Genomic DNA, 13,516 nt, shown 5'->3' on the forward strand with positions numbered 1-13,516 from the left:
TTCATTGTTTGCATATAACACCCAGTGCTCCATTCAATACGTGCCCTCTTTAATACCCATCACCAGGCTAACCCATCCCCCCACACTCCCTCCCCTCTAGAATCCTCAGTTTGTTTCTCGGAGTCCATAGTCTCTCATGGATCGTCTCCCCCTCCGATTTACCCCCCTTCGTTTTTCCCTTCCTACTATCTTTTCCTTTTTTTTTTAACATATAATGTATTATTTGTTTCAGAGGTACAGGTCTGTGATTCATCAGTCTTACACAATTCACAGCGCTCACCATAGCACATACCCTCCCCAATGTCTATCACCCAGCCATCCCATCCCTCCCACCCCCCACCCAAGTCACTTCTTAATCCAATACTTATTACCGTAAATGTTATTTACAGTTCCTTGGGGTGGAGAGGGTGGGGGGCATATGATTATGTCCTAATCATGAGGTTACCCAGACCTGAGTTCAAGTGCTGGTTCTGTTACTTACTAGCTGAGTGACCCTGGACCAATGATATAATCTTTCTTAGCCTCAATTTCCTCATCTTTAAAATATAACTATTCCTGTTACCTAAAGGATTGCTCTGATAATTAACAAAATACCATTTAAAAGCCCCCAGTACATACCAACACATGGTAGGGATTCCATAAAAGTTAATTCAATCTCCTTGTCCTGCTCTGTGTACATACCACAATGCCAAAAACTCAGGAGTTTTTCTGGTTTTGTCAAGCAACTAAAAATCCATAAAACTGAGTGGTTTCCAAATGGTTTTGATATTCCATACCTTGGGGAACCCATTTGGACCTTCTCCATCCCCAGAGTCAGGGTGACCTTCCACTTTGTACCTTGCAGATCTTCCTATATTTGGCCAAGCATTGTTCAGAGTGAAATGGCTCGGTCATGTCCAGCAGGCTAGGAAAAAACGCCAGGATCAGTTTGCAGAGTTAGCATAAAAAGCAGGAAAAAGTTAGCTCCGGCAAGTGCTTTTACTTAGACGGATTTATTTTCCTCCTTAACCTTAAGATAAGCACTAACTTTCAGGTGTGGGGAGGGAGCCCTTTCTTCCTGCACACCTATCAACATATACCGTGAGGGGGTGAGTGGGACTTTCATTCTGGGTGGGAGCACCTATAGGACAGCCACCCTTGCAGTATCCCAGGGAGGACTGGATGGATCATCCTCAGGCTGCAGGCTTTGGAATGTTGATCGGGAAGAAAGGTGGCCCTCCTGCCGCGCAGCTGTGCTGAGGTGGGTGATTAGAATGGGCCAGAGCTGCTTTATAACCAGATCCATCACTGAAGGAAGCACAACTTTGAAGGGAGACACAGAAGTTGAGGTATCTGAATGTAGCTTTGAGAGGCTCTGAAAGATCGCCTGGCTCCCGCAGCATGTGCATTCTTCATCTCGTCTGTAGAGCATCTGCCTCCTCAAAGAAGTGGAATTGGTGCTGGAAGGTGACCTCGGGCAGCACTTTTCAATTCCGTTCTTTTTACTGTAGTTCTGTGCAACCGCCCAAGGACTGTACAATCTTTTCTTTTGTAGGTTGACGAGGGAGGGAGAGCTCCGCTCTCCTTTCACCATTTCTTTGCTGCTGATGATCAGGACAACCTCCAGAGAGACGCCATCATTAAGCTAAGTGCTCTGCCCAAATATGGCTGCATCGAGAACATGGGAACAGGTACCAGCAGTCGCTGGGCTGTAGAATTGTTCCGGACCTGGCAAGAAGGGAGGGCGAGAGGGAGGCACCTGCCTCCATTTAAACCTGGACGTGGGGGGGGCTAAAGAGGAATGGATCCAATTCAAAGAAACGGGAGGAAGGAAGGTTTCAGTCACTCCAAAATCCACTGAGCGTTTTCTGTGTGCCAGGCACTTTTTTAAGCACTAGGGATGTATCAGTAAACAAAACAAATAGAAACCCCTACTTTCACGTTGCCTTAGATCCTGGTGGGCGGAGACAGGAAGCCTAACAAAGGAGAAGACTGTGTAAGATGTTCCGAGGCACATCAGTGCTATGAGAAGAAACAGAGCAGGGGAGGGGATCGGGAGTGCCAGCAACAGGGAAAGGAAGGGCTTCTGGATGGCACTCAGAACTGAGTGTCAAGGAAATAAAAATGCCTGTCCTTCCGTTGTGAGGCAGCTGCAGTTTAGCTGAACCACAGCTGGTGGCTCAGCTCCTTCTAAGGATATGACATGAATTGAAATGCATGCTGGTCTGCCTGTGACCCTCTCCTCAGCATCCCTCCCCCTCCACCATCTGCCCTGGACCCCCCACTGCCCCTGCTGGTTATCACAGGGAAGGAGAGGCGAGAAGGCGTGTCGTGTCCACGGGCCCCCTGAGACCGTGGTGACTGGCAGTTGAGACAGCTCCTGGCAGGTTAGCGTGATGCTGCCTCTGCAGTGAGATCCCTGAGTGCCGCGCTTGGCTCTAACTGGCGTGCAGCTAGCAGTTCCCACGGAGAGGCCCTTGGCTGAAGCTGTCTGTGACCAGCATGGTGCCTGGGATTTGGACCTAGTTACCAGAAATCCATGTAGCCGTGGCCATGTTTTCCTCCAGAAAACCACGGGTCCTTTCCCCCATCTTGCCTTTCATGGCATGTACTCAGATTTGTTTATTGTGAATTAGATTTATCTCAGCAAATGTTTGTGCCAGAGACAAAGGATGTAAAGATGAGTGAGACACAGCCCCTGCCTTGAATGGGAGACAGAGAGGAAGGATGATAAATGGCAATCAATTTAAAATGCTGGGACAGGGAAAGGGGCAAACCCTGAGAAAGTCCATGGGGCAAAACAATGAATTCTGCCTGAGAAGGCAGGAAAGGCCGAGGAAGGTGACATTTGTGTTGCAACTTGAAGGGTTAGTGGGAGTCTCACTGTGGCCAGAGGGAAGAGCATGGGCAAAGGTGGGGAGTCATGAAAGGGTAGTTGCCCCCCACCTCTACTTCTCTTCTCTCCAGGTGGTTTCTTACTAAGCCTTCCTAACGTGGTTTGACGTTAACCTGGAATGCCTGCAGAGGAGTATTTCAGTGGTCTAGAAGTCAAATTTCTGGCAAGCTCCTGCTCTCGAAACAGTGATTCTCAAACTTTAGTGTGCATAAGACTCAACTGGAGGGCTCATGAAAACACAATTTCCTGAGCAGCAACCCCAGAGTTACCCTATGCAGAGGCTGGGGAGGCCCGGGCATTTGCTTCCCCCCCAGCCCCAGCTCATAGGTGATGCCACCGTTGCTGGCCCAGGGACCACATTTGGAGAATCACTGCTCTATGTCAGTATGAACCTGGAAGTAAGGAAAAGACGTTCAGGGGGCTGGTGGCAGGGGGTTGCAAATAATTATCCCAAGACAATTTAAGGACTCCAGCCCTTGCTCCATGCGTGTTCAGCACTGAGCCTGTTTTGTTATATGAAACTAGCTATCTAGATTCAGAATCGAGCAGATCAGCATAATGCCTTTTTAAAAATATTACAAGAAGCAGCTTTAACTTCTTACCAGCAAGCCGGGAAGAAACAGAATAATGATACTGTGAGGTCTAAAATCTAACAGCATGGACTCCACGTTCATTTAGTACTAGCACGAATGGAACAGACCCACCTTGATTACCTCGAGGGCGTGCATCACCGTGTTCCAGCACAACACAGTAATAGATGTTCATAACATAGCCTGCATGCATCAAGAACTATTTAATTTGCACATAGTATATTCTGCTTAAAAAGGCAAGGAAGCACATTAATGAGAATGATTTACGTGAAAAAACAGAAGGTGCAATTTTAAAACTGGGAGAGATTGGTGCTTAAAGCTTCGGTGACAGATTCACTTGTTGAATGGCTTATTTCCCAATGACAGAAAATAAGTCATTTCTCTATGTGAGTGTATTTTTAGGCATCATTTAGTTTATTTGGCTCTTTCTGACCCAAATAAAGAAGCCACATTTCTCATATTTATAGCGATCAATGTAAAGGGAAATTACAGCACTTCCTTCTGGAAACACTGTGTGCTATCAGGGATTGTCAGGTCACAGGTCACTCAGACTCCTCCATGCTTCTGGTGTCAAGAGGAACCAAATCCGATGGGTAAAATCTAAGACAATTCATGTCATTGAAGAAAAAACAACTGTCCTGAGTTCTTTTTTTTTTTTTTAAAGATTTTATTTATTTGACAGAGACAACAGTGAGAGAAGGAACACAAGCAGGGGAAGTGGGAGAGGGAGAAGCAGGCTTCCCGCTGATCAGAGAGCCTGATGTGGGGCTCGATCCCAGGACCCTGGGATCATGACCTGATCCGAAGGCAGACGCTTAACGACTGAGCCACCCAGGCGCCCCCTGAGTTCTTATTGCAAAGAAATTTTAAGTAACACTTTTTCAGTCCTAGTCTGAAAGGTTAACCAAAAAAATGACACTGTCTACAATTCAGGAAGTCAGTGGCCTTTTGATTTATGACCTGATCTTTGCAAAGGGCTATGGAAGAGACAAAGAGAAAGCCTTTGTTGCTTTCAGACCTTCTGTATACACTTTTCTTTGTTGGTATGTATCCAGGGGATGTTTGGAGACACAGGGGTTTCTTCTTCTCTCTTTAGAGGAAAATGTGGTAACAACTTAAAATCAATCAATTAGAGAGACTCAGACCAAGGAAGAGACAAGCCATCCATCATTTAGACAGTGTTTACTCTTCCCCTTGGCCTTTTCCAGTGTTTGGTTGGGGTTGGGTTGAAAAGTAGAGTTAACCAGAACCAGCTCTATCTCTGGAGCTCTGCATGGAACTTGAGCATCTCAGTGCTTGAATGGCACCTGAGCTGTGGATGGTCCTGGGGTACCATCCCAGGGGCTGAGCTCTGACCCATGGGGAGGTTTCCTTAAGGAATTGAGGTCAAATGAAAACACACTTATTGAGATATCTCTTAGATAAAGTATAGTTAATCTTTTCTTATATAGAGAAGGAGGCTTCCTCTTGCACGGTGTGCTAGGCAGGGTGGTTTTGAAATTGACCAAAGCTTAAGGTAGAACCTTTGCATTTCTATTGTCACTTGTCCAAGGACTGACTTTATCACAGATTTCTAACAAAACAACCACTGATTTTTTTTTTATTCTTGCTACGTAAAATAATATTCTGAGTGCTTTCATGCATATTATCTCATGTGATTCCCTGTGGAAACAGCCAGACAGGTGTAACCATGTGTAGATGAGAAATAGTAGGAAAATTGGGATTTGACCCCAAGTCTTGCATTTCTAGTCCTGTGCTCTTTCCATTCTCCATTTTATCCTCTAATGTGTTTTCATCTTTTGTTGATAATGCTGTCATGTTTTCTAGTTCAGCCTAGTAAGCAGGAATTGATGGATCAAGATAAAAGTTCTCTCTTGATGTTGGCACAGGTGATCGTTTTGGTCCTGGAACTGCCAGCGACCTAGAGGCATCATTCCCTATTCAAGATGTCCTGGAAAACTACATTTACTACTTTCAGAGTGTTCATGAAAGCATTGAGCCAACCCATGACATTTTTAGTTTTTATGTAAGTGATGGAAACAGTCGTTCAGAAATCCACAGCATCAATATCACCATTGAGGTAAAGACTTTGAAGTTGGAAAAGTGGGCCTTTGACAACAATATCCCACCATTAGCTAGCTTTCTATGAGCTCAAAAGCAAAGAAGATTGCATTTGATCTTCAGTTTTCGAGATCAATTTAAAAATATAACCCTGACCCTTAGGAAACTTGTAGAATTAAGGCTGGCATTTGGGGATGGTCTGACTTGGAAATCTGTCAGGGTAGAATGTGTTCATTCTGTGTGAAAACAAGTTTGTGAGGGTCAGACAGAGAAACCCTGTCAGTCTCATATTTGGCTGAAAACTAACATATGGCTATTTTTCCCTGAAATTATTGTATGTAATTCTAGATGCATACTTGCCTTTTCTTATATTTTTAATGCATCTATTTGTTAAATTGTAACATCAAAGAAACGTGTTCCTTGATGCTGTATTTATTCTCATTTGAGCAACTAGATAGCTTGCTCTACCAACCCAGGGAGAGAGAGAGAAAAGATAAAACTCAGAATGGAATACCCTCTGCCCTGGGATAAGACCGTCAGCATCCTTCAGAAGTGGTAGAGGGGGCCTGGCGCGGGATCAGGGAGACGGCTTTAGAAACCCACGCCTTTAAATATGGTGCCCTCCTACAGTACTATGATACTCTTGGGGTTTTCTAAGACACTTTTGATTTCAAGCAATGTGCTCTTTTATCCTCAAAATATACTCGTACTTGTCTAACCCCATGTCCAGATTTTTGGTCTGAAAAACATGATCATTGTACCCATGGAAAATATCTTGAAGATTTCTGTAAAACGTCAGTTTCTTTCCAAGGAGACATTTTGCTTATATGACTTGCTCTTCTTTCAAATGAACCATTTTGATTGGGAATTAAAGATGGTGACACATTCAGTACCATTTCGATAGTGAAAGTTGGTGTGACAATGTTACTTTCGCTAAGGTGCATTTTCTTTCTTCTTAAACCAATATCTGTGTGAGACCTGATATTTTATGCTTTAATCAGAGGAAGAACGATGAACCTCCCAGGATGACCTTGCGGCCCCTTGGTGTGCAGCTAAGCTCGGGAGTGGTGATAAGCAATTCTTCTCTGAGCCTGCAAGACCTGGACACTCCAGATAATGAGCTGGTTTTTGTATTGACAAAAAAGCCTGACCACGGTAGGACCCAACTGCTATGGCAGCAAGCTTCTTAACTGAGGTGCCCGATAGGTTTTTAAAATAAACACATAGGTTTCTGTTGATTATTCCTCTACTTTGCCTGTGCATAGCCCATTCTTTGCATCAAAGTATAATCAGATTCACAGCTAGCCAATATTCTTTGGGGTCACAGTGGACACCAGTTGCTCTAAAAAGCCTGAATCCTAGGTAATTGGTGTCTCTGAAATTCAATTTCAGCTGTTTTCTTGCTCTCCTGTATAACCTCAGGCAAAACATTTGGTTTAGAGTCCTGTTCTCAGAGTAGGATTGCTTGATAGTCCTGGGCCATCGCATCTCATGCAAGGAACAGTGCGGCAGCCTTGTTATTAATTGCAAAGCTGTTCACTTCAGGTTAGAAGTGTGCTAGATGTCTTTATGAACTTGATCCTTTTGCAAAGAAAGCACTTTTCCTGATTAAACCAGAGGTAAAAACCACCATGGGAATCTTTTACCTACTTCTTTTCTTAGCGCCATCCCTCTGGTATTAGCCAAAGCTCTGGAACTTTCATCTCCCAGATGGTATCTTAGTGTATCATAACACCCTTGGTCTTCTAAAGATGAAGTTGTGTTGATAGAAGGTTAATAGAAGAGTCTGTTGGTCATTGCATTTTATCTTCCTTCACTTTCACTTTCTTTAATGAAACATTTTAACTGTCCCATCATGATACACACGACCCTTGAAAACAGAAAAATTTGCCTCAACCCAAAGATGTCTAGTGTCTTTCTGAATTTATAAGGAATTTAAAACACAATCCCTTCTCCCATCCCAGATGCCCTAGAAGAAAGGCAGCAGAAGAGTGCTATTTTCACTTTGCAGAGGGGAAAATAAGGTTTAGATAATGCAGTGAGTTCAAATTCATGGAGGGAGATTTGATTTCTAAGCCACTGTATTATCACATTCATTGTGTCTCCTTAAGAGATTTTTGAACAGGAAAAGTTGGATTTTATCTTCTTTATTTGTAGGTGAGGCCCAGGGCAGCACCCTGTGGTTCATAGAAAATTCTGAGTTGTTGGTCATTTATGTGTGTGTGTCACCAAGAGCCTCTGAAGTGCTGGACATTTTACCCAGGCTCATGCTAGTTGACAAAATCAGGCAATATTTTGGTGCCGTATATATTCTATATTGTTTCTTTGTTTTTCTTTACTTTCTTCCTCAGGCCGTCTGCTCTGGAGGCAAACTGCTTCTGAGCCTCTGGAGAATGGGAGGGTTTTAACTCAAGGCTCCTCCTTCACCTACCAGGATGTCCTGGCCGGGCTGGTCGGGTACATGCCTGGTGGACCCGGGGTAGCAGTGGATGAGTTCCAGTTCTCCCTCACGGATGGCCTGCACACGGACACGGGGAGGATGGAGATATACATAGAGCTGCCTACAAGTGGCGCCCCCAACTTGGCTGTAAACCGAGGCCTCCAGCTCTCAGCAGGTACCACAGGAATGGAAGAGAGTGTCTGTGGTCCTCTGTCCTTATTTCTTCTTTGTCAGTGCGCATGTTAGCTCTGTGGGACGGTATTGAAGTAGGCGTTCAGAACTCAGAGAGACCGGAGGTGGGGAGAGCTATTCTTTTAAGGATACTAAGAGTTGTGAGTGACTAATGTAAATCTCTTAAATTCTTTGGACCAGATGCCTGTCTGTGATTTTGGGAAGAGATTGAGAAGAGTTTGTCATACTTCCAGGGTCCTCAAAACCTTAATTTATCCAGCACTCATAGGGACGGGTTTCTTAGAACATGGCCATTGCCCAGCCAACTCCGCAGGAAACAACAACAGCAAAAGAAATCCAACAGAATTTTCCAGGTGTTTATTTAAAAAAACAAAAAAAGTGGGCGAGGGGACAATTCAGAAGCCATTATGCACTAAAAGAACTTATAAAAATAATTGAGATTCACTAGATATGGTAATTCTAGGGTGTAACATTCGCAAGTTTGCCCGTATGTAAGCAGCACCTGAAGGACCTGTGACGTGTGTCAGTCTTGAAGTCGGTTTGCAGTAGGGAGTTACTTAATTAGGGAGTGGGCCTTTTCCCCCCAGAACATCTGCATCCCACTGGAGTCCTCTTTGTTTATCTACTCTTAGTTTCACATGTATCTTGTAGTGAAAACTATATGGCATACTGGTATTTGAAAATTTGGAGATTCCCAAAGGTCCCCATTATTAGATCTGAGATTTAACTTTCCCCTATTTATAAGCAGAAAGTTAGCCTCTTAGTGTTTCATGGGTGCTGATAGAAGACATGAGACTCCTGGGTCAGAGACCAAATACTTTGTTCCTCACAGCACGAGGGGCAGCATTGCCATCAGCAAGTTCGTATCGTTTCCCTTTGCACTCCGAGTCTGGTGGGGGTGATGCAGAAGGCCCAGACAGATGCCTTCACACGCAATGAGATGCATTACAGAGGAGGAACGCTGAGCCCGGGGGAACTCCCCCTGTTAGAGTAACAATAAGCAAGCCTGATCTTTGTCCCAGAGGAAGATTATCACCTCCATCCCTCTGGGCTGCTTGCTGAGAATGGCCTGGGGAAAGAATAGTTAGGCCTTGCGTTGTTGGCATTACCCAGCAAGAACACACAGGGCCCAGCCAAACACTAGGATGTATTACACATGAATGACTAGCATCTACTTTACCAGAATTTACTATTTTTAATATGGGCTGGACAGGAAAGCACGGGGCAAGGCCCTGAAAAGAGGTGTTTGCCAATTGCTAGTTCTCGCCCACATCCCCAACAACCTGCAGAGCCTTACAGGGCCTAGCACTCAGAGCCCCCTGTTTTATAATCCTGTAAACATTGATTTTAACTCTTTGGTTTGAGATGGCAACAAGGTATGTTTATAAGTTTAGGTAAAGCTGTTGCTTATGATTTAGTGAACCTCAAGACAGTAAATAAGTTAGGTCCAAGAAGGCTTCACCAAAGATCTAGGAATTATTACATTGATCTAGGGAGGGGGTAACTGATAGGTCACAGGAGTAGAGTGAGCATGGAGCAGGGAGAGTGAAAATGGATCAGCAGAGAAAAGGGCTCAGATCTAAACCCAAGGGAGGATTAACAAATTGGGAAGTTGGGATTGTTTCACTTAGGGAAATTAAAATTTATGCAGCTGGAAACTGAGAAGGGCAAGCACCTGGTATTCACTTAAACCCAGGCAATCTGTGATCATTTAGTCTCTAGTCTCCTGAAATCCCTTGACATCCTATTCAAAGGCAATGATGGGCAATGACCTCCTCCCTCCCACTCTCTTCCAGGGTCTGTAGCACGCATCACAGAACAGCATTTGAGAGTGACAGATACTGATTCGGATGACCGTCAGGTGATGTACATCATGAAGGAAGATCCTGGCGCGGGGCGCCTGCAGATGGCAAAGCACGACAACCCGGAGCAAATCTCTGTGAAAGGCCCCATCCGGAGTTTCACTCAGGCTGACATTAGCCAAGGTCAGCTAGCTCTCCTGCGCCTGCCCAGACTTCGACAGAGTCCACCCACAGTAGTAAATGGGAGTTAAATGCCTGGTAGCTTATGGCAGTAAACTGCACTCTTTGTTCTGAATAAGAGCTGAGTTATAGTTTCATTTATTGTTTCTTGTCTCCTCAATTTTTTGTTTTTAAAAAAACTATCCTTCTTGGCTAAAATGTGTTCATGCTTTGACATAGCATTGATGAAATTTGGGGCTATTATGGAGGAAAAAAAATCATTTTGACTTGCTATGATGCTAAAAAGTGTGTGTGAGAGAGACAAGGAAAAAGAAGTGAATTGGGATGGATTAAGGTGAAAATTATGCCTGCCTTAGGTGAACAATTTATATCTCTTTTCAGCTCCCCCAAGAGCACAAGTTAATGAACTAAGCAAAATGGAAGGGCATAAATCGGAGCTGCCTGGGGGAGATTACATAGCTCATCCCTCCTCCAGGAAGTGCTGATGTAATGTAAAAGCATAAATGTTAAATGCTACGTAGTTACTGTATAGTTCTTTCAGGGGTTAAAAAAAGGGGGGGGGAGTTACATAGTGGGGGGAAAAGTAATCCAAAGTCATGGGAGGATGTGCAATTCCATTTAGAGGTGGAAATATGGCCCTGAGGAGGCTACTCAAAATGGGTAGCAGCTGAATTCTCCCTGGACTCTCTCTACTTTACTGAAGGGGGTGGAATAGACAAAGGGATGGTAATTCCTTAATTATTCCTTGCCTCAGTGTCTCTTGTAAAAATGAGACCGGGTGCCTTTCCCCAGATGTTTGGTTATATTTACATTGCGAGGTACCTGGAAGTGATACTGTGGCTGAACGAAAATGGAAGAGTTTGCGCTTCTCCCTGTGGATCCTTTTGACTAATATGTAGAGTTTATCTGTTAATTTGTTGGTTGGTTATATTCAGTGCTGTATCAAAAATGACTTAAAGCTGCACTGAGAAATGGGAGTGACGAGCTCTGGGAGAATATGGGCCACAGCTCCATGTCTCTGGCCCCATGACGTGGGCATATGGCCAATGATGCGGGTGCCATCACTGCACATTTCCCATGTGGTTACTCATGAGACTTCCTTCGAGTCTTTCACAAACCATAAGCAGTGCTACTTGGGATGATTTTATTATGAGAGTGTTTTTGATTATGAGGAAGTCAATAGTGGGAGGGGAAGGGAGGAATTGAAAACTTTAGATTAAAATGGCTAAAGCAATGTCAAAGTGAGGAAGGTGTTAATTGATTCATTGGTGTGAATACCAATCAGATTCCCACTTCCCACTTGAGAAATAAGGGCAGAAAGCACTAAAAGCAAATCTTGATTATCTTGTCCTTTTTTACAGGCCAAGTAGAATACAGACACGGGAAAGGAGAATCTGGCGGGAGCTTTGCTTTTAAATTCGATGTGGTCGATGGAGAAGGCAACACGCTGATTGGCCAGTCATTTTCCATCAATGTTTTGGGTAAGGGGACTTTGGGTTTCTAAAAATATTCCAGCAGGTCTGAGGTTATATAGTGTACACCGTGCTTGCCTTGAGGCTGGAGTCTTTCCTTTACCGAGCTACATGGGAATCTGGAATCCTATCCCCTCTGTTGTGTGAAACTCTGGCTCCTTGGGGCACTCTCTGAGGGACAGGCCTAAGGATTATTCTGATTTTACTCCTGGGCACCAGGCCCAGAATTAAAGAAAGGAGGTTGAAAGGATCCCCTTTCAAATCACTATTTCTGATATTTTCAGAAGACAATTCCCCACCAGTCATCACCACCAACAAAGGGCTGGTCTTGGATGAGAACTCAGTGGAGAAAATCACCACTCTGCAGCTCTCTGCCACTGACCAGGAGAGTAAGCCTACAGAATTGATCTATACCATCACTAGACAGCCCGAGCTGGGCCACCTGGAACATGCCACATCACCAGGTAAGCCTGTCATTTCTTGCTTCATCAAACCAAAGTTGGGATTTAGTAAGTGTTGGGGTAAGCCACTCACACCTAGAATCTGCCTTGGTTAGTATTTATTTTTACATTACTAATTTTAACCATTATATACTACCTTGCATCATATTTGGCACACAGTAGATGCTCAGTAATTCCTTGCTGAAAGTTGAATAATTGCAATTTTATGTAAGCAGTCTTGTCTCCATAACCAGATTGTCAGTTCCTTTAGGGCAAACACTGCACCCCGTTCTTCTGAAGTCTGAGCACCTGCACAGTATGATGCACTGTGTTTAAAAATGTAATTCAGGAAATAGCAAGTGAGCATGTGTATTGGGCAAGATTCTAGTTGAGCTGCTGCTGAGGGGGCAAAAAAAGATAAAGGAAATCCCATCCTCACCTTCCAATGTGCTTTATTGGATGAGATAAGGAACCTTTGCATATAACCATACATAAGGGAAGAATATGGCAGGTATTTTAAGAACTATATAAACCTGGTGTCATAGAAGTTCAAAAATGGGAGAGGCTGCATTGGGTAGGAAGGTGCACAGAGATGGCATTTAAAAGTGCCCTTAGAGGGCGCCTGGGTGGCTCAGTCTATTAAGCATCTGCCTTCGGCTCAGGTTATGATCCCAGGGTCCTGGGATCGAAACCCGCATTGGGCTCCCTGCTCAGCGGGGAGCCTGCTTCTCCCTCTGCCTGCCGCTCCCCCTGCTTGTGCTCTCACTCTCTCTCTCTCTCTGACAAATAAAATCTTAAAAAAAAAAAAGTGCCTTTAGAAGGTAGAGTTTGAACAGAGAGAAATGGTATTATTTTCAGAGATGGGAATACCATGTGGGCACATTAAAAAAATAATGAGTGGGCTAGTTTAGCTAAAGCATATATTCTGAAAATAGGAGTAGATGGGGCTCATGGGTAGCCTGAGATTTTATGGAGGGTCTTCAAAGCTGGGATAAGTAAGCCTTATGTAATTCAATAGGCGATAGAGAGTCACTGCAGAATTTTGAGCATGGAAGGAAAGTGACATTCATCTAGTGTCTAACAGATGGACCGAAAAAGGAGAGAAGAGGCAGGGACAGTGGGTCAGAAGTCTCACATCTCGCCCAATAGTAGGTAGAGAGGCTTCCTCTAGAGGGGTGGTAGTGGGAATAGGAAGATGAGAACCATGTAAAAGATCATGCCTGGCACCCAGTAAACTGTATTCAATCAACAACAGTTGGTGGAAGAGTGGGAGGGAGGGAGGGGTTTCAGGGGGAGAACCTGTAGAACTTGGCAGCTGAATGGATGTGAGGCACTTGCTGAATGAGCAATCTAAAGGTAGAGTTGTCTTTGTTTCATACATCGTAGAGGCGGCCATGGTTTGCAGATTTAGATCATCACTTTCTTCCTTTGGATTTCAAGTTACAGATCATTCATTCAACCAGG

The 13,516-nt window shown here is 44.2% G+C and overlaps 1 protein-coding gene across 5 annotated transcripts in view; it reads left to right on the top strand.

Moving 5' to 3' along the window:
• Window positions 1–13,516, top strand: part of FRAS1 (Fraser extracellular matrix complex subunit 1) — a 404,790-nt gene that overhangs the window by 317,291 nt on the left and 73,983 nt on the right. For 4 of the 5 annotated variants that reach the window (XM_032400603.1, XM_032400602.1, XM_032400605.1 and 1 more), the window contains 7 exons: window positions 1,535–1,670; window positions 5,355–5,545; window positions 6,528–6,681; window positions 7,878–8,141; window positions 9,955–10,143; window positions 11,502–11,621; window positions 11,897–12,076. In XM_032400603.1, the coding sequence (XP_032256494.1) occupies window positions 1,535–1,670; window positions 5,355–5,545; window positions 6,528–6,681; window positions 7,878–8,141; window positions 9,955–10,143; window positions 11,502–11,621; window positions 11,897–12,076 (1,234 nt within the window). The remainder of the gene's footprint in view (window positions 1–1,534; window positions 1,671–5,354; window positions 5,546–6,527; window positions 6,682–7,877; window positions 8,142–9,954; window positions 10,144–11,501; window positions 11,622–11,896; window positions 12,077–13,516) is intronic. The other variant, XM_032400606.1, reaches the window with a different exon arrangement.

The sequence above is a fragment of the Phoca vitulina genome, unplaced genomic scaffold, assembly GCF_004348235.1.
Source record: "Phoca vitulina isolate PV1807 unplaced genomic scaffold, GSC_HSeal_1.0 scaffold3, whole genome shotgun sequence".
NCBI lineage: Eukaryota > Metazoa > Chordata > Mammalia > Carnivora > Phocidae > Phoca > Phoca vitulina.